At 35.9% G+C, this 22,669-nt stretch overlaps 1 protein-coding gene across 2 annotated transcripts in view; it reads left to right on the forward strand.

The window, feature by feature from the left end:
* tprg1 (tumor protein p63 regulated 1) overlaps positions 1-16,622 on the forward strand; it is a 52,579-nt gene extending 35,957 nt beyond the window's left edge. For both annotated transcript variants that reach the window (XM_051897515.1, XM_051897516.1), the window contains exons 5-6: positions 13,001-13,154; positions 15,820-16,622. In XM_051897515.1, the coding sequence (XP_051753475.1) occupies positions 13,001-13,154; positions 15,820-16,014 (349 nt within the window). In that variant the 3' untranslated portion in view covers positions 16,015-16,622. The remainder of the gene's footprint in view (positions 1-13,000; positions 13,155-15,819) is intronic.
* Positions 16,623-22,669: the final 6,047 nt, after the last annotated feature.

A 22,669-nucleotide genomic window follows, 5' to 3' on the forward strand; every position in this document is an offset into this window, starting at 1 on the left:
GTTGTTGTTTTTGAAAGAAATTAATACTTTTATTCAGCAAGGATGCATTAAATTGACTTTTGCATTGTTACAATAAATAAATAAATGAAAATCAAATAAATGCTGATCTTTTACTTTCTTATAATTAAAGAATTCTAAAAACATGTATCACGGTTTCAACAAAGTGTTAAGCTGTACAACCGTTTTGAACATTAATAAAAAAATGTTTCTTGATCACCGAATCGATATATTAGACAGATTTCTGAAGGATCATATGACACTGAAGACAGGAGTAATGGCTGCTGAAAATTCAACTTTGCCATCACGGGAATAAATTACATATATATATATATATATATATATAGACTTAACATTAAAATCTTACTGACCCTAAACTTTTGTATTATATTATATTATATTATATTATACTTTTATTTCACATCAAAATTAATTCGTATCTGAATAATAAGTTATTGGATTTATGTCAGTAACATATTTTTGTCATAAGACTCATAACTTTAAGTTGCCACTGAAATGCCTAGGTGTTCCAACTGGGATCAGCAACCTGTAATATTCTCACATTAAAGCACGTAAAGTATGTTTGTGAATATTTTAGCCAGTGGCTTTTGACTCTCATTCATTTCTGTACTTTTCTCCATCCTCAATGTGCCGCATAAAGCCTTAAACAGACAAATGAGGAAAAATCTGAGACCATGAGTCATTTTTCCTAACCGTATTAGCAGTTTTTACAGGGTGATAATACCCACAATCCAGCAAGATTTAACAAATGGTATCAGAGGGGAAGGAGGCCAGAGCCTCTTTTCTTCTCTTAATTTTTGTGTGGAGGGATTATGTGAATGGAAATGGGATGTAAGGAGGACTTTATAACGCAGGGAGGGGAGAGCTGTCAGTACAGCTCTTGTGTAACCGATTAGTGGTAGAAATTAATGTAGTCCTTTCATCCAAACCTTTTAAAGCTGGCTCAGGGGACACCAACCCAAGTAAAACTAATTTGATGAATAAAACGTAATGTGGCATGAAGTGCTTAGGAGAGGCAGGCCGTATTGGGCTGACTTTATCTCCCCACATTACATTCAATTATAAATAAAACGCCACTGAAAACCACCCTAGAGTGCTGGAGGAGAAAGGCAAGCTTTAAAGCCACTCTCTTTCTTTTTCCTTCTCCTTGCATTTTTGCTTAATAATTTCTTGCCATCTCCCTCATTATTTTGTCTTTTCTTACTCTTAATCTCATGATCAAGCTGTCTGCACTTCTCTCTTTCAAACGACTGGGCATGCAATTCTCCGCTCATGTTCTCCTTTTTACTCACAACACACCACTTAAATATTATTCTTATTAATATCCAGGCTGTAATTTCCTCTACAAGTCTCATTAACTTTAACCACTCCAGTTGACAAGTCCTTCATTCTGTTATGGTCAGTCACCTGTTAGATGGCACCTCAGATGTTTTTGTACAGAGCCCCACTTACAGTACAGTAGTGGGATGGCAGAATACCAACAAACTCAAAAAGGCAAACCTCAGTAATTACCTAACACCATTGTCCGGCATCAGTCCAATGAATTAATGAATATTGAGTGAATGGAACGGCTTAGGGCTCTGTGCTCCATATGAAGTATGATCTTCATGTCAGCATGTATAAATTGTGATGCTGAACTTAACGAAAATCCAAAACAATGCCGTGTGCCGGGCTAAAAGTGCTAGTTGTAAGTGCGTACTTATTGAGAACTCGTGAAGAGCTTATAAAATGTGTAAATGAGTCAAAACAACACCAAGAATTCCCTCATCACTCACACAAACAAAGATCTGCAGCGAATGGCAGCATTCACACTTGTTTAAATGAACTGCACTAGAAGAACAACAGCACCAGAGTCCGTTGTAATCGGACCAAACACACCCTTAGTGTGTGACTTTTTGTGTAGCTGTGTTTGTGTTGCTTTGAGCCATCAGATGTTGACACTGGGGAATTATTTGGCCATTAGTTTATCAGCTGTTTTATATTTTCACATATTTTAAAATGTAATTTATTCTTGGGATGGCAAAGCTGAATTTTCAGCATCATTACTTCAGTCTTCAGTGTCACATGATCCTTCAGAAATCATTCTTAAATGCTTATTTGGTGCTTTGTAATTTTTTTCATTATTATCAGTGTAAACTGTGATACATTTTTGTAACATTACAAATGGTTTTACTTTCACTTTTGATCAATTTAATCAATGTATCCTTGCTAAATAAAAGTATTAATCATTTTTTAAATCTTTTAAATGGTAGTGTATATCTTTATACTATATTTATATCTATATCTATAGCTATATTTATGTCTACCTGTTTTCACATTTAGATTACTTTATTGTCATGTAGCCTAGTAGCACTTTCATGTACTGCATACTGTTTTAGCAGAACAGATCCCAATATGAATATCCATTTTGGTTCCACCATGGCCAAGTTATATCATGGGTTATAGTAAGAGTTTACTCCAGATGTCTGTAGGCCACTGATAACTTCCCTTAACTGCAGGGAGAATGGTTTATGGTGGTTTTGAATGAATCTTAGCCCCATTGTGGTACAAAGAGAGTTCATTCACTGTGGCTGGATGAAGAAGTGTGCAATGTTTTCAAAAAGTGCTTTTCGCCCAGACTGTCTAGACAAGGTAATTACCCATCTACCCTGCACATCACTCATGCGTCCTCGTGTGTAGCTCGTGCTGACAAGCTTTTTTTGAACCTTTTTACGGAATGTTGCTATAAAAATATATTCAGCATTTCAAGTGTAAAGAGGATGTTTATAAAATGTTTATGTCAGACTTGGAGGCAATTTTTCAGCTTTCTGTCAAATGTAAACATACAGAGAACGAAATATGCAATTAAGCATGGAAGATTGTCATTACAAAACTTGGATAGGCAAAGCCATAACCATATATTGCCACAGAGAAGACATAGAGAACAACTAGTTTTCTATGTTAATATATTTTAAAATGTAACTTATTCCTGTAATGGCAAAGCTGAATTTTCAGCAGCCATTACTCCAGTCTTCAGTGTGACATGATTCGTTAGAAGTCTTTCTAATATGCTAATTTAATGCTCAAGGAGGATTTCTTGTTGTTTAATAACATATTTCTTCACATACTTTTGTGGAAACCGTGATCATTTTTAACAGGATTATTAATTAATGCATAGAAAGTTCAAAAGAACAGCATCTATTTGAAATAAAATCTTTAACAATCTTAATTAGATAATAACATCTTTTGTAACATTATAAATGTCTGTGTTGTTACTTTTGATCAATTTAAAGGGGTCATGAACTGCATTGTTTTATTGTTTTATAATGTTTCCTGGGTTGCATTTATAATGTTAGTATGATTTTTACATCAAAAATTGTCATAATTTAGAAATAAAAGGCATTTTTCCTACCCTGATTTTAGCCCTCCGATTTGAACGCTCTGTTTTAAGGGTCGTGTCTGCTGTGAGACTTCATTGTAAACGCTCACTGTCGCATGTCCAGAACTCAGCCACTGATAAACTTGTGCTGTTTGATTGACAGCTCCAGCGATTGTAAAGGGAGCGTTCTTTGATTGCTTTCTATATATAATTTAGGGCCAGATTTACTAAACGTGAGAGTGCAATTTCAAAAAAGCGCAGATGGGAGTGGAAATTTCTTTGTGTTACCTACTGACAACCCACAAATTAAAGAACACAGGCACAATGCAATCTACCAAGAACAGCGCATATTAGTATCTGGTTTAAGACATATTAAATAATGCCGCAAATACCAGTAAATTGACTAGCGCAAACATTAGTAAATCGTGTTGCATGATTCATTTAAATACTCTCCTCCCATAAATTTTGCGTCTGAAAGGGAAACTCCTACAAATGCATATGAAATAAGGTCAGCCGCAAAAATAACTGTGTCCATGCCTTTTCAGCGCTATTTTTTTCACTGCGTTTCTTTAGTAAATCCTGACAGTAGTTTTTTAATGTTAAAAGAAAGTTTGCGCTGGCGCAAGCTGTTAGTAAATCTGGCCCCTAATCACAGTTTAAATTATTTTCATCCTACTAAGAGAAATGATGTGAAGTTGACCGTTTAGTCACTGGTTTAATTTACTGACAAATAGACAAAGAACATCTGACTTTACATAAATCATTTCATATCAGAAATCACAGATCACAGATCAGGCATTAGAATTAACACAGTTACTTACATGTTGTTGCATTACTGTCGAGTCCATATCGTAAAAGTCTGTTAGCAAAGCCTGCATCGAAATTGTGACTGATTTACCAAAGAATCCACAGTGAAATGTACTGAATACAAACAAATAATGCTCAACTGAGACATTCATATGGTTGAAAATACATAACCATATTCCTAGCATTAGGATCCTTTGAAAGGTAATGTTATTTTTAGTCCTGTATCGCTCTTCTCTCCTCGTATCACTAACAAGTCAGTGGGCGGGGCTAACGTTGAAATGATGAAGTAGGTGTTGATTTCTTCTGCAGAGGTGGTCTTTCACCAGGCACATTCCACAACGAGTTGTTATCTGGGCTTGCTTACAAGGAAAGCTGTTTTTGGACTAACAAGGAATTTTTCACTTCTGAAACTTACATAATATTCTTATAGTATGATGATCTCTTACATGTCAAAAGCTCAATGAAATTTGATTTCTCAGTTCATAACTCCTTTAATGCGTCTTGCTGAATAAAATTATTTTCTTTTATTTTCTTTTGAATGGCAGTTTACATGCACATTATGTATATAACTTTAAAATTAAATAAAATACTGAATTGAATATACAACTGAATATATGAACCAATCCACCCCATCACATTACTGGACACTGAAACTGACTGAGCTGAGCTCTTGTCCTTAAACGCTTTTAATTGTTGCTGCAATTGTTTTTCATAACCTGTGTTATTTTAATGTTTCTTGTATGTTTATAATTGTATAAATGTTGCTGCCTCTTGGCCAGGACTCCCTTGAAAAGAGGTTTTTAATCTTACTGGGACTATCCTGGTTAAATAAAGGTTAAGTAAATAAAATAAATAAAATGAATCATTTTGCAATTTGCTCAGCAGAGGGGGCAATTTCACACATTTAGACCAGCTGTGCACAGCATCCACATTCAGTACATATCCGTCTACAACTGCACTGTAACCAAAACCACCTTGCACACATTACCTGATTAAGAGCAACATTGCCGATATAACTTCTGAATTATTCTAAGCTTTTTAATTTTGCAGATTTCTTAGACCTTGCAATTGCCATCAATCTGAGCTGTTTCCATTAAGTGCTCTGGGTGGGGTAAAAACTGCACAAATAACAGAACTGTATTGCAGCATTCATTGTGATTGACTTCCTGGGAAGGATTATCTGAAGTTTACATAGGGATTTGTTAACCATTTCTTAACTATGTGTCAACATGCTAGTGCTTGTCAGGTCATTCACTGTATTGACTGTGTCCACTGTGCTCATGTAGAATAATGTGTCAGCACTGTTTGGACCTGAGAGACTCTGGGCTAATTTGTCATTGTCAGGAAGCATAGTGCTAAATCTCTAAATCTTGTGGTGTTTTATATGGAGAGTGCTGATTTATGCCAGATTGCAATAAAATATTGCCTATATTAAACAGAAGCATTATGATGCATCATTTCTTGGCATACGCTTTCCTGGATTTTCACCTCCTGAAGGAAATTAGTCACTGGAATAAGGCCCCACCTTGTATTTCTTCCTCTCGCCCTTATTCTCTTGCTCTGAAATTTGTGCATGTATTCTGTTTTTCAATGTTGTCAAGTAAAAGACTGGCTCATGGATGGCCCACCATGGTGAGTGGCCATGCTGCTCAATCGTAGGATCTATTGAGCAATCTGGGGATTTGTTTGTTGGCTCTGGCACTACGCGAGCCTCTTGCCCTGACAGCTGTAGCAGACCTCTGATATTCATCTAGTGTGTTGACTTACCAGTCCTCAGCCATACATAAGTGCAGTCGACCGCTACAGGAATTTCAAGACGCTGCACCAAAGATTAACTAAGAATACTTTTGAGTGTGTGTTTCTTGTTGTGTTTATTTTTGAGTCATTCTACAATTGCAGTGACATTTCAATCTGGAAATTTTTCAAAAATGAAAGTCATTAATCCTAAATTAAATCAACTGTGCTATTTAAATAACTTTATCTTCTTTCTTGTGTCATTTGAGGTTATGATAAATGATTTACCATTGACTGCCATGTTCTTGTCAGTGAGGTTGCTCCTTATTAAAGCTACATTTGTGAGTTCTCTTAAAAATATGCAACTCATTGTTCTTTCAGTGGCACTGATATAATGAGGAATGAAGCATTTTTCTATAAAGGTTCTTTTTGGTGTTTCTGTATTTCAGTAATCTATAGATTCTAGCATTGAAGGATGAAATGATGAAAATTTCTCCAATGTTTTTCGAATGTTTATCTGGTAAGCCAATCATATAATAACCCTGATGTCACTGAGTCACTATCAGAGATTTACGTCAACCACCATTTGCAGATACCTTAGAAATCAAGGAGTAGTGGCATATAATGAATCACAACTGATGCATAAGTGTCCAAAATCTTGAAATAAACCAGATTACAAAACAACTAAAAACATGATGAAAATTAATAGACAGGCAGTCAGTTTATAACATGAGATGATATTTTCACACAAAAGCAGTTTAAAGGATTAGTTCACTTCAGAATTAAAATTTCCTGATAATTTGCTCACCCCCATGTCATCCGAGATGTTTGTCTTTCAGTGGTATGCGGTGGTGTTTTAAAATGAGGAGGCAAAGTCCTCAATTTTTTATATATATTAAATGTAAATTTATGTTTACACAATTTTCCTGGTTAAATAAACATACATAAAAAGAGAGACCAAATACAATTCTATTTTTTACTTTTACACTATGTAATGTTCTGTTTATTAAAACCATATATATATATATATATATATATATATTATATGGTTTTGTATATACACACACACACACACACACACACATATGATATATATGTATATGTATGTGTGCATATATATACATATACACATATACATACATATATGCGTATATATGTGTATGTAAATATATAGTAATACAGTATATTTTATATATATATATATACACACACACTTGTACACACTGGTCAGTGGTCACAGACACAAAGATGTACCTTTAATTTCATCATGCTGATTGCTCACTAAAAACCCCCGGAGTCATCATGTTTTCAGGCCATTTCAAGTTTGATTTTGACATGACATAAAGCAGTGATATTTAAGTGACAGTTTACTTACTTTTTATTTATTCTTCCCATTAATGCCATCTTTGTCTTTATTCAGGCTGATTTGACGGGAACGCACGTGAAAACAAGAGGCGGGATTTATCGCACGAACCAATCATGTCCAACCATAACCGATTATATCCAATCATAGCACGATGGAGGCACTGCCTCCTCTCACGTGACTTTCCCCCATTCATTCTCAATTACCCCCCATTCATTCTCAATTACCCCCCACAAAACCCACCGCACGCTTTAGGGGTTCTGCTTTATTTATGTGATCAAGGGAGGCACGAGAGACGCGGACTCCCCGCTGTAACTTCACCTGCATGTGTCGCTGTTGGACAGTGTTTCTTTAAAAAAACAAGCGACTTTTACACTTTTTAATATCAAATTTTGTAATATTTGCATTGTTTTATTTGTGTAATATCAGTTATTTTCTCATGCACTTTTTTTGAGGAGGCACTGCTTCCCTTGCCTCCTTGGAGGAAATGCCCCTGATGTTTTTCTTTCTTCAGTCGAAAAGAAATTAAGTTTTTTGAGGAAAACATCCCAGGATTATTTTTCTATATAGTGGACTTCACTAGGGTACAATGGGTTGAAGGTCCAAATTGCAGTTTAAATGCAGCTTCAAAGGGCTCTACATGATCCCAGCCAAGGAATAAGGGTCTTATCTAGCGAAACGATCATTTTCTAAAAAAAAAAAAAAAAAAATGTATATACTTTTGAACCACAAATGCTCGTCTTGCACTGCTTTGCGATGCACCACACATTACGTAATCACGTTAGAAAGATCACGCGTGATGTAGGCACAGAGAAGGGCAAGATGAGCATTAAAAAGTATATAAATGTTTATTTTTTTTAGAAAATGACTGATCGTATCGCTAGACAAGACCCTTATTCCTCGGCTGGGATCATGTAGAGCCCTTTGAAGCTGCACTGAAACTGTAATTTGGACCTTCAACCTGTTAAGTCCACTGTATGCAGAAAAATCCTGGAATGTTTTCCTCAAAAACTTTTTTTTTTAAAAATCACTCTTTTTCATCTTTATGTTTGAGAAACATTCCTGCAAGTACAGTACATTTAGTGTACTGTACACTAAATGTAATGTTTCCTGCCCACCATTGTTCCAATTTTATGGCCAGCAGGAAACATCAAATTTACTGTGACTTTATTTCTAGGAATGCACTCCTGTGTGTAACGCGTCTCAGGGAAGCTTGTGCGTCATGCATGACGGATCTTAGCATCCATTTTTTACCTTCTCTTTTTCACCTTTTCTTTTCATCCCTCCCTTTCCCTCCCCTTCTCAATCTTTCTCAATCATGTAGAGTGATGGAATGAAATAGTCTGTGCATATGTGTGTGTAAGCGAGTGAGTGGCAATGATCAGTGAAAGCTCAAGCCTGTACCATAAACAGTGAATGTCCCAGCCCGCTGGCTGCTGCAGCCCAGCCCTCTGCCTGTCTCAACTGGCCCTCACGTACTGATAGCTTACCTCTGGAATCATCTGGATCAACTCACACACACAGTAAAATACACAACTGCTTTTGCACAAACGATGTATGCGTGTGTACTTGCTCATGTACACACAAAGCACACTTTACGCTTTTAAGCAAACATAAAAAAGCCTTACATACTCAACAAACAGTCAAATTTTCAGCCTTTTTTCTGAGTCGGGCTTTGTGCCACCCCATAATCACCTTTCCTCTCTTTTTCTCTCAACACAACAGTTTATTCAGCAGGGTGTAGCCCACGAGACCTCAGCAGCCATTGTCAAGGTCTGAGAGTGTTAGTGTAAACATAGGCAGCATCGGGAGAGCTGGAGACACAGCCTTGCCCTGTAGTTATGTTTTTTCTATCTAAAGAGTCGTTCTTTCGCTGTAGCTTTAAGGTATGTGTGTTTGGCAGGAACTGCTCCTGCTTAAGGTGTGTTCTGGAGTCTGTTGGTTTTTGCCAAAATATGACACACCTGGAAATGCAACGCGCACATTTTAAGCAACTGTGCACATGTTTGGATTGATTGTCTCGTGTTGAAGATATGCATCTGAATTAATAAAAGGCTTTATATATTTATGTAAAGATTCCAAGCAGTGACACCTCTGTGTACACTGAAAACATAGGGTCATGTGCTCATTTTTTTCATCAATTATTTTGCCCACTCTCGTTTCATTCCATACCTGTAAGCTTTTCATTTTTTTCATCTATATTTTCCTTATAATAGGAATACCTTTGGTTTGTGTTATAACCGATCACAACGTGCCAGTTTGATTAGATGCTATTTACACTAAGTGAAAATAGCATATTTTCTTAACAAAAGATGCCATTTACACTAAGTGAAAATAGCAATATATTCTATATAGCAGCATTTTCTTAGCGATATGCTATTTAAACTAGGTGAAAATAGCCTAGCGATAGTTTCTATTTTACATGTAAAAGTATCAGTTCTTTGCAATCAGAGTAAATAGTAATTAGATGCTATCTATACTTTATGTAAGCAATAAGGAACGAGAGGCTGTGCTGTATCATGAATAAGTCACGGCTGAAGGGTGTTGTTACCCCTTTAGCCATGACTTATTCACGATACAGCACTAGCCTCGAGTACCTTATTGCTTTTATAAAACGGTTACCACACAATACAAATATTAAAGCCAAAAATATGTAACAATGCAACTTTCATGAAGTAAACTTTCACTAAAGCCTTCCTTCCGCTGGAAAAAATAGTCCCTGACCGTGAACAGCAACAGAAGTTACATTATTATGCCATTAGATGGCGGCAAAGACCTTTATGAGTGTGTCAGTCAGTAGCGAAGACTTTTAAATTGAAAAGACTGAACTGTTGTGAGCACAGAACAAGACGCAACAGACAAATTCTTTGACTAGCGCTGTCAGTCATGGGAAAACCCCTTAACTGTTAAAAGGACAGGATAATACATTGGACATTTAAACAGATTTTTTTATTATGAACATAGGACTAACCTGAAGAAAAATGCTAAATCTGAATGCAGGTTAAACTCGCTCACTTGATCCTTTTCTCACAATACTCTTCTACCTAATACAGTAAGCTTCAATGAACAATATCAATTGTGAACATACAGTTTACGTTGCTAAGAGTGGTTGCTAAGGGTATTGTGTAGCGGTACACAGAACCGTTGCGTGAAGCAGTCATGGCCGTGTTTTATCGTGAATGATAATTGTTTAATCAGAATCAAGGACAGCAACTAACTGCTTTATAAATTGGCAGATACTATTTGCACCGCAGTATTTTTGTACATTAACAGGAAGCAATAATATCATAGTGTGTAAATGATTATATTTATTAAAATTATTAAATGGATGCTGCCTTATTGGGATAATAAAAACCCTCCCTACACCTTCCCCTAACCTACCCAATAAACACTTTTAATATTATTAAACACTTGTTCACAGTTTATTTCCACTTTTAGAACATTATTTCATTTTTTATTGAAAATAAATGCGAGCTTGGCAAAAGGCGGATTCGAATCTGCATCGATCATGTTAAAAGTCAGTTCTGCAAGCCTTACTCACTACTGCTGTGCCACTGAAGACATTAAATTCCACATGTGTTTTTTAAAACTTAAGTGGCCCAACTAGACATTGGTGGGCGGAGCTAGTGTAAATAGCATTTGCCAACAAGGAACGTAAAAATATAAACATCATGACATACAATTAACTACTTTAAACATTTAAAAGTTAAATGCATTGACATGACGTACAGTGTCTTCAGAAAATAACATTTCGAATAAAACAAAAAAGGTAACGGGTAAAAAATGTTGGCAAAAGCGTAATGAAAATTGTAATATTTGAGAATAATAATTGATTTAAAAATGTCTAGAATGCATGCTGTCAGTAAATGAGGTTGTATTACGTTTCTTTCTCATGTATCCTGCCTTAATAGTATATGTGTGACATAGATTATCATATAATATCTTAAAACCATATGATTATGACTGTGCAAACTGGATGTATCCATCTATGAGTTCAGAAAAACGAAAAAAGACCTCCTGCGGCTAAACACTGAATGCTTTGTAGTGATTACAGTAGATGCTTGACTTTACCTGGAGCCCAGTCTGTCTGTATGAGATTGAAGGAGGACCGCTAGGTCACTGGTTACGTATGTTTAACTGCCATGGTGTTGTGCTGAAGGGCATATCAGTCTCAGCAAGACACACAAGAAGTGTTTTTCTCAGGCCACTCGTTTATCAAATGTCACTAGTGAAGCATAACTTCTTTCACTTCCATTTCAAAAACTCTGTCTAGGATAGAAAGTTCCTGAAGTTGAATTTATACCAAGCTCATTCCATTAAATGCTAGCTTTCACGAACTTCTTAGATTTCACAGATTTCACAGGTTACTAATCATTCTGTAAACATGTAAAAAACTGTGAAATGTTTTTTTTATACTTCCTCGTTCAGAATATCCTAACCAGGCGTGATGCATCAGATTTCTGGTAAAAACGCAAAAAACGCTGTGTGATGTGGCACAGTAACAGCCATTCAGAACATATTCAGTGTTTAATATACATTTACGAGGAATGTGATTTTAAACCAATGACATTTCACTGTGGGCGGGGCTACCTGTAGCACTGACACAGAAATAGAAACCAAACAATCAACAAGCAGGACAAAAACTCAAATTAACAGGGAAAACAATTTATTGCTTCATTTATTTTGTTGAACCAATACATGATGCAATACTTACAAATTGGTGTTAAATGAAGAATGTCTCTTAGTGCGACTGCATGGACAGTTGTAGAAATCACAGCCTTTCATACCATGACTGATGGAGAAATGGTACATAGTCTATTGTGAAAGATGCTTGTAAAATATGGAAGGGTGCCAACACATTTCAAAGAGCGAATGTTTGGAGGTTTTAAAGCCCTGTGTTTGCTGCCAGGCTGTCTCTTGTCTTCTGAGGTTTCATCAGCCTGGAAAATAAAGACATCCCCTCTAGGCTTTTCATTAAAACCTATTTACTTAAAATGGCAAAAGAGAAAGGCAGGAGGGATGAAAGAAAATCTGATGAGCGGAGGGAATTGCCTCTAAGCTTAGCAAACATTACATTGGCCTGTGCATAAAGGAAGAGAAATGGTGACAGTTTTGGTAGGGAGGGAAGCTGGGGGGTCTGGGGTCAAGCTGACCTAATTGAAAGCATGAAATTGTGAATCACTGAGCAGATAATGCACTTGTTAGTAGTAAGGGCTTACAGATGTAGCAACGAAAGACGTGCCACTTGTTCCTGTTTTTGTACAGTTGAGTGCATTTTGTGCATGCTTAAGTAAACTCATGCAACTTATTTTTTGTAAATATAGAAAAAATAGAATAAATAGAAAGAATGAATAAATAAATACAGTAGAAATAGAAACAATAAAATAAATAATAGAAATAGAAACAATAGAATAAATAAAAAATAGGAAAAATAGAATAAATAAATAGAAACAATAGAATAAATAGAAATATAAAAATAGAATAAATATATAGAATTTGACAAATAGAATAAATAAATGAATAAATAGAATTAGAAAAAAAAATATTTATTTATTTATTCTATTTATTTTTTTTTCTCTCTGAACTTTTCTGTGGACTCCTATAGCATTTCCTATTAGAATGTAGAGTTTAGTGTAAATGTAGATTTCTCTAGCAATGCTATCGTTTATCTGTCATTGTTTTCCAGCATACAAGCATTACGATATGTGTGTGTTTTTCAGGAGAGAAGGTGAGGGTGTGCGGGTGTTTTGGGATAAACTCAGGGAACCATCTTTCACGTCTCGTTGGAATCCTTTTGCTGTTGACTATCCTTTCTGTACATTTACCTATCACCCTGTCAAGGGTGCCAGTGAGCAGCTGGGTCGCCTGTGCGAGGTGAGTATTACAATGCAACACACAGAATACGTTTATCACAATCAGGTCTCATTCCTTACCTTTGACATATTTCTATAAGATCTTTTCCTTTTTTAGTCAAACTATCAGACTTAGTAACAACAAAACCCTTCCATTAAATGAGCCTACTTATCCACTCTCAATTGCTGTTACTGTGAGTATTACAGAATCTGCCAAAGGAGTTGTAGAGGTGGAGTAAGAATCCACAATTTCTTGGAAGTCGACTTAGGAAGAAATGACGTGTTCAGTTAACATTAATGGTGCAATATTTATTTCACTACATGATAAAGATTTCCGTGAATGACTACTTGATGCTTGAGGCAAGGTTACTTAAGGCAGCGTTTCTCAAAATGGGGTCATTCGAAAACAAATGGATTCAGTGGAAATTTCCTGCATAAATAAATTGACTAAGTTACTGACTATAAGTATTAATGTACGAAAGGCTCGCTAGTTCCACCTGGACGTGTTTACGGGACAGTTCACCCATAAATGAAAATTATTCCATGATTTACTCACCCTCAAGCCATCCTAGGTGTATATGACTATCTTCTTTTTTTTTTGTTATCTATCTATCTTCTTGTTTTTGTATGCATATAAAAGTAACCTCTTTTGTTTATATCTGTCTTTACCTTGCGAAAAAGAAGTACACATTAGTATACATTTAAAAAGAGTACTTAAAGTACTTAAGGGTTAGTTCACCCAAAATGAAAATTCTGTCATTAATTACTCATGTTTTTCCGCACCCATAAGACCTTCATTCATCTTCAGAAGATATTTTTGATAAAATCCGATGGCTCAGTGAGGCCTCCATTGACCGCAAGATAATTAACACTTTCAAATGCCCAGAAAGGTACTAAAAACATATTTAAAACAGTTCATGTGACTACAGTGGTTCAACCTTAATGTTATGAAGCGACGAGATTACTTTTTGTGCGCCAAAAAAACAAAATAAAGACTTTATTCAATGATATCTAGTGATGGGCGATTTCAAAACACTGCTTCATGAAGCTTCGAAGTTTTACAAATCTTTTGTTTCGAATCAGTGGTTCGGAGCGTGTATCAAACTGCCAGAGTCACATGATTTCAGTAAACGAGGCTTCGTTATGTCATAAGTGTTTCGAAACATTTTGAAATTTCAGTGGTTCACCACTGGGGGGTGTGACTTTGGCAGTTTGATACACGCACCAAACCACTGATTCGAAACAAAAGATTTGTAAAGCTTAGAAACTTCATGAAGCAGTGTTTCGAAATAGCTCATCACTAGATATTGTTGAATAAAGTGGTTATTTTGTTTTTTTGTCGCACAAAAAGTATTCTCGTCGCTTCATAACATTAAGGTTGAACCACTGTAGTTACATGAACTGTTTTAAATATGTCTTTAGTAGCTTTCTGGGCATCTAAAAGTGTTAATTATCTTGCTGTAAATGTAGGCCTCACAGAGCCAATGGATTTTATCAAAAATATCTTAATTTGTGTTCTGAAGATGAATGAAGGTCTTACGGGTGTGGAACGACATGAGGGTGAGTAACTAATGACAGAATTTTCATTTTTGGGTGAACTAACCCTTTAATAATACACTTTAAGAGAGCATACTTTAGTGCGAACGGAACGTAATGTTTCCAGACACTTAATTATACGTTAATTGCAATAAATGAAAATATATTATAGCTTAAATTTATATTAAGTGCTATTAGCTGAAATTAGCTGAGCTAGAGAGCTTTTTTTGACCCACTTAAATGTGACTTAAGTACATCTTTATATGTAATTTCATAATTTCTCTATTGCCTTTGAAATATATTTAAAGTTTATATATTTGTAATTAATTACACATTTGTAAAGATGTTGCTATTTAGTACATTTTTAAATAAATTAACTATAAATATAATATTGAATAACACACTACAATTACTTTACATGTGTAGTATGTTATCCAACATGCATTTCTTTAAAGCATGACAAAACATTACCAAAACATAATGATATAAAACGATAATAATTTAAAATTTAATTACATTATCAGCAAGGATATAAAGGTACTTTTAAGATTTGAGGTTCACTACAAGTGCACATTCGATACAATTAAGCTCTTCTTTCTTTTGCAAGGGATATGAAGATAAACTGATATTCCATTATTTTTTTGTTGTCATTGCAAACTATCTGAAGTAGCCCTTATTATGTCATGATCATCTTAATAAACAAGAAATAAAGCCCAAGTCTGTATAGAAAGAGCACTTTCAAAAACCTGTGTTTAAAAATTTTTTAAATTAGATTTGTTTTGGTCCCTGGCTCACTCAGCGTGGCTGTGGGAGGCCCAGGACAATCTGCTGCCCTTAAGTATGTATGTAGTTCAAGGTGTGAGCAAAGGGTCTTATGCAGGTGACCTCACAGATCGCATAACCAGTCATTTGGACTATGGGGGTGTCTAATCCCACAGCCACATTCCCATTCCTCACATTCCACCCCGCCTACTGAGGTGAACAGCAGGTTCAACAAAAATGAAGAACAGTTGATAAAAAAAGAGAAAACATAAACACGAATGTTTTGACAAGCAGAAACCACCAATCTGATAAACATGAGTTGAGTTAAATTTAACTGTGTGTTTTAGTACTGAATAAATGACTTCTTCAAATTTTTCTTCATCATTTAGATTCAGAACTTCAAGGAGGAGCTGACTTTGGCAGCGCAGAAAGCCCACAGCAAGAATCCTGTCCCTGGGAAAGCCAACGGGGTTCTTGTGCTGAATCAACCCATTCTAATCGAAGCATACGTGGGTCTGATGTCTGTCATAGGCAACCAAAACAAGCTGGGCTACTGCTTAGCACGAGGCAATATCGGTTTCTGAGGGCACTTTGAGTCTTCCAATAATTGTTTACACTAAGTAAATTTCATGCACCAGCTAAGCATGTGTAATATATACTTATTTTGGATAATTTAGTATATTTTAAATCATGAAGAATGTGTCATTTTTATCCCTAAAATACATTTATCTATACTGTTAATGTCCATCAAACCTTTTGGTTTCATCTATATATTTTAGCCCCGAAATCTTTTTAAATAACAATGTCAATCAGGCATTTCCTTTGAGTTGTGTCATAGCATACAAAGTATGTTGTCCCTCCTCCTACGACTTCCTGTGTAGAAATATTTGGTATGTTATTTCTCTCCAGAAACCTTGCAATGTGCCTTTTCTTTCTTTCTTCTTTCTTTCTTTCTTTCTTTCTTTTACTGATATCCTACCTCATCACAAGGCTTCTTAAAGGCCAACTGATGCATAAAAGTACATAATTCATTTTTGATTGATGGTTTAGGGTTTTATTATTACAGCAGAATGCAGTACTGGATTTCCCCTGATTGTGTAATTAGAACATTCACTCAGTGGTCTTGGTATGTTTCTACAACAGAATGTCAAACAAACTGTAAAGCCTTTATAAAATAAATGCTAATACAGAATCTGTCACAGATTTTCAGTTATTTTTGCACTTCGTTTCATTTTCATGGACTTTTAGTTTGTATTAATTAGTTCCTTTTGTCTAGTCTCTGGCTAGTTGTCATGATTACTGGTATGATTAGTCATTCTGTTCAGCTGTTTGTCATTATTTAACCTTGTCTGGCTGAGTATTTAGTTCCTGTGTTTTCAGTTCTGTTTGTTGGTTGTCGTTAATGCATGTCCTGAGTTTGACTATGGTTTGCTTTCAAGTTATTAAAGTTTATTTTGCATTCGTCTTCATCGTCCGGTCGTCCGCCTACACCAACGCTTAGTCTACGTGACAGAAACATGCTTCATTAGTGCTGAAACTGTATATTTTCATTAACTGCAATTAGATGTAATTTAAACAAAAGTGTGCTTTAGATGTGCTTCATTTATCTGACTAGTTTGCGCTGTTTTGATTTATGGGGCATTTCTAATGTGCCCCCAACAAGCTTGAAACATGTAAAACAAGTATAAAGAATGTATATTTTACAAATGCTAATTGTTCCACTTAAAACTGGTACCGGTGTGGCCACCCCAGTTAACATGGTGTGGAAAAGTCACTGAACGTGGATACTTTTCAGTTGTTTTATTACAGTTTTTCTCAATTACTAACAATTCATGAAACAGTTCAACATTTCTCACAACTATAAACAATCTCGTAACTACAAACTTTGTCAAATATTTCAGCCAAAAACAAATTCTCTTTTGAAAAAATCCTCAAAACCTCAGATCACACACAAAATAGACTTTCCTGGCTAGAGAACACTAGTGAGATCAATTCATAACTCTATAACAAAAACCACTTGGGATTCAGCAATGTTTTTGCAGTTTGATGTCTATTACAGTATACAACATAAATGAAAGAGTGCAGATATAGTAAAATACGAGTTTTAGGGGGAAAAAAAATATTTTTATTACACGACTGTAAAGTGATCTTAGAGCAGGTGAAAGGCACTAGAAAAGTTCGAATACCAAAGAATTGAATATGAACTCAGTATGCAACACATACTGTCAATTACAGAAGAGAAGAAAATAAATTCAGCATCCTCTGCACCTTTGGCCAAATTTCATTACAGTATACAGTACTATAGCTGTTTCTTGGTCAAAAGACTTTCTCTACCTCCCTTAGGCAGTCATTTCTAAGTTCTGCAAAAATACAGTAGGCTACATGTAAAAAATTGGCTACAAATAAATTTGACAATCACAAGTTTAAAGGATGTACAACATGTGCTACAGAGTTTACTGTACAAAGTGAAATTTCCCTAATCTAAAGTACTTTTACTGTGTACTATAATTATACTCTCTGTGTATGTAGAAAAAAAACCCACAAATACCCTAGACGATTCTTTCTCTCTCCAGTGTTCGGATGCTTAAAGCACATAATCACACGTGCTCCTATTTATATTATCCTAAAATTCTGATTGGGGTGTCATCAGTTTTGCTACATTATGTTTACTTGTGGATAAATGTCTGCTATTTGAGTTAACATTGTGATTCTTGAGTTAATTATGTGTTTGTGTTTTATGAATGAGAATTGGAATGTGTGTGAAAACAGGTTAAATGTGTTCTTCATTTTGAGAACTGAAAGAATGGTTTGGGAAATTGTGTCAACTGAATGAATGAATATACACTGAGGCATGGACTCCACTAGACCCCTGAAGGTGTGCTGTGGTATCTGGCACCAAGATGTTAGCAGCAGATCCTTTAAGTCCTGTAAGTTGCGAGGTGGGGCCTCCATGGATCGGACTTGTTTGTTCAGCACATCCCACAGATGCTCGATTGGATTGGGATCTGGGGAATTTGGAGGCCAAATCAACACCCCAAACTCGTTGTTGTGCTCCTCAAAACATTCCTGAACCATTTTTGCTTTGAGGCAGGGCGCATTATCCTGCTGAAAGAGGCCACAGCCACCAGGGAATACTGTTTCCATGAAAGGGTGTACATGGCCTGCGACATTGCTTAGGTAGGTGGTACGTGTCAAAGTAACATCCACATGGATGGCAGGACCCGAGGTTTCCCAGCAGAACATTGCCCAAAGCATCACACTGCCTCTGTCAGCTTGCCTTCTTGAAACCTCGCTTGAAAAAACCTGCAAGCTGATGCCCAAGTGTACCTGTAAGCTGTTTTAAATATAAAGGGTGGTCACACCAAATATTGATTTTATTTAGTTAAAAGAAATTGATTAATAAAATCTATTTATGGCAGTATTTTTGAAAGCATCCTCACTTTACAGCATTTTTACACAAGTGCCTAAAACTCTTCACAGTACTGTATCTTTGCAGGTCGGTTTCTTCAAGCGTCTTGGAGACACGGCCACAGTTCTTCTGGATTTAGTTTGTCTCAGTTTCATCTGTTTCTTCATGTAATCACAGACAGATTCGATGATGGTGAGATCAGATCTCCGTGTGGAGCACCAGTTGTCGTCAGACTCCTTGTGTATTCAAAAATCTCTCTGGATTGTTACAATTAATGGCAAAATGAATGTTTAGACATTTAAACCATTGTTTTTTACACAGTAAAACCTCCAGTGTTAAATGAACACTGTTAGTGTTAAATTAACATTGCCAGTGTTTACATATTCCACACCGGATTATATAAACACCGGGTGACACTGGAAGTGTTAATTTAACACTGGATGTTTTGCTGTGTATGCACTGGTCAGTTTATAGATTTTTTGGGCAATTTTACTTCAATAACATCTTGTTACCTGGAGTGATAAAAAGAGATTTCCAAAATCCCCTTTGTAAAAACCTGTAACTCCATTGTGTCAGCAAAATGAAACAAGAATTTTGAACATGGTTTTAAACAGATGGTTTTGAACAGATCTCTGGTCTTGAAATGCATGCAAATCAGTGCATACTGACTGAGACAATGCCTTGTTTGCATATTTAAACATAACATTTCAGAAAACTTGTAATACAAAACAACTGTCTTAATGTACTTGTCAGGATATGCACACTGAGTAAGAGGGTAAGAAACACTTTATTGGTCACATAGTGGATGCAGAAACAAACAGGCGAGTAAATACTGGTTATTGCAGGTGATGGATGTTGGAATGATATTAAAGAAAGTCTTTCTCTCACAGATGCAGGCTGGAGAGTAAACCGTTGGAGCACACATGCACCTCAGTATTTTGGGATGCAGGTGAGTATAGCAGAAGAGAACAACACACTTGGAGAAACACGAGGGAGAATAACAGGCAAGTTCGCTGGAGAGAAGTCACAGGTATGGAAGATCAGGAGATTGCAGTAATTGATCTGTTTCCTAGTTCAAGGCTAGACAACTAACTGAACTGAGTTGTGTGATTTTATGTGGTGGTTGATGAAGTGTGCTTATGAGTGACATTATGGATGATCAGAACTCTGACTGTGATTGTGATCGTTGAGTGGCGGTGGTGAGAGAGCCTGGTGAACCTGTGACAGTACTGCGATTAATTATCTGGGGAAGTATGGTGATATAATTTTTTATTATTATTTAGCTGTGGTGTTTTGCCCTAAAGTCGGCATGAAATGGAAGTTGCAATAGTCTTTTCTTCTCTATTGTGACTTATATCAAGGTAAAACGGCTTCTCAAACAAGAAAAAATGTAGGACAGGACTTAAAGGATTAGTTCACTTTCATATAAAATTTTCCTGATAATTTACTCACCCCCATGTCATCCAAGATGTTCATGTCTTTCTTTCTTCAGTCGAAAAGAAATTAAGGTTTTTGATGAAAACATTCCAGGATTATTCTCCTTATAATGGACTTCAATGGCCTCCAAACAGTTGAAGGTCAAAATTATAGTTTCAGTGCAGCTTCAAAGGGCTTTAAACGATACCAGACGAGGAATAAGGGTCTTATCTAGCGAAATGATCTGTCATTTTCGAAAAAAATTTAAATGTATATGCTTTATATAAACAAATGATTGCCTTCCAAGTGTTTCCGCCAAAACCGTACTTTCGTATTCTTCAAAAATCTTACGCTGTATGTCCTACACCTTCCCTATTCTACTTATGGAAAAAATGTAGCTGTTGAATGTTTGACCTTCAGCCATTTGGAGGCCATTGAAGTCCATTATAAGGAGAATAATCCTGAAATGTTTTTAATCAAAAACCTTAATTTCTTTTCGACTGAAGAAAGAAAGACATGAACATCTTGGATGACATGGGGGTGAGTAAATTATCAGGAAAATTTGATATGAAAGTGAACTAATCCTTTAATTTTGTAGATCTGGAATTGATTGGATCGTTGAATTGTGGTTTGCTATTGCTGTGACTCGTGGTTGTCATCAGAGAAGAGAAGAGAAGAGAAGAGAAGAGAAGAGAAGAGAAGAGAAGAGAAGAGAAGAGAAGAGAAGAGAGATGTCGCTGCAAGATGCTTACACAGTGCACATTGGGTTGTGCAAGAGAACATGCAAAATAATATGCACAACATTTTTGGAATAAATGGATTAATTTCTTTATAGAATAAAATCATACATATGATTTTCGTTGTTTACTACCTTTCTGCAGCACCCTCTGTAAAGTGGGATCTGCACCCATGACCGGTACATGTGGAGAATGCAGACTTAAAGAATGTACACCATAGCTCTGGTCTGGCAGATGTTACGTGTTAATCTCTTGTTTATCTGATTACATTTCTGTAGGCTGCACAATGGCACAGTGTACGCTGCTACCAGATCCCAAACCAGAAGCTCTGCGAATATATGTGCATTCTTTCCATTCATCAACCTCCCACAATATCCATTTACAACAGAACAAGCTTATGGCTTGCTTCTACAATACACTGTTAGTTTTGTACACGATCCCAGCCTTTTCCAATGAAACGATGCAGAGTTCTCACCATGAACGTTTATATTTTAATCTTTAAAGGGTTAATGCTTTTCCTACGAATGTGGGGACGTGTCTCGCAATAAAGGATCAGGCACTGCTGTCCCCTCAGGCAATGGCTTCTCATCCATGGTATCTCCACCTCTGCTCGTAAAAGATCTACGGAGTAAACCTTGGATCATATGCCAAATAAACTAAGAAGACCATTTAAAAAGAGACAGAATAAACAGAGTGATGACACTGTTCTGTGAAAGTGAGTTGGATTTCACAAGAGGATAAGTGAAAGATAAATAATATTGCTGTTTTTGATGGGAGTGTCCATATTAGCAATAAACCTTGTTATTATTGTTGTCATGGTGGCAAGATATATCACTTTCACTTCACTGTAGTGTGCAGAATCCACTTGGTTGATTCCACTTGGGAATAGTGAAATAAAGCAGACAGACCAGTATTGTATATCATATCGCTTTTCATAAGTGCCATTTTCATAGATTGACATCAGTGAATTGAGCTCTTTGTGGTCTGCTTTCTGTTTTTCTTCTTGCATTTTGTAAGCACATTTATGTCATCCCTGTAATTGCGATGTTGTGTGTTGTAGAGCAGTGTTTCCATGGAGGCTGAATGATAATTGCACTTTTTCAGTTGTCTTTTGTTTTTAAAAAAAAATCACCCAATAAACAAGAGGAGTGCATGTGCGACCTACAAGAAACTATTTAAATTGTCCGAAAATTTTAAGTGAATAATCTAGCCTGTTGCATAATCTAGGCTGATTTGGGAAGATATTCTAAATACATGAAATTGTGATTAGATTTCTTAAATTCTGTGGATTTAATATATATATATATATATACAACTTTACAAATGTAATATATATATTAACAACTTTATCTTGGATTGTTATCTTGTTGCTCCAAGCTAAACTGTAAATGAGTCTATGCATCTTTGAACTTTTACGTCTTTTAAAGACATTTGACAAATAAGTTATTATACATATTCTAGCTTGAGGCCATCAATGTAGCCCTTAACAGGCCTTATATAACCTTATCAAGAACAATATCAGTATGATTCATGAAAAAGTAGTAGCCCTATATGTATTTGAATAATACTGGATATATAAACATCCGCAGTAATCCCTGTGCTTAGGTGTGGGGTACTTTGTGGGTAACATGTAGCACACAGAGTTCCTCAGTTAATCATCATGAAGTTTCATAACGA

The sequence above is a fragment of the Ctenopharyngodon idella genome, chromosome 6 (genome assembly GCF_019924925.1).
Source record: "Ctenopharyngodon idella isolate HZGC_01 chromosome 6, HZGC01, whole genome shotgun sequence".
In the NCBI taxonomy this organism is placed as follows: Eukaryota; Metazoa; Chordata; class Actinopteri; order Cypriniformes; family Xenocyprididae; genus Ctenopharyngodon; species Ctenopharyngodon idella.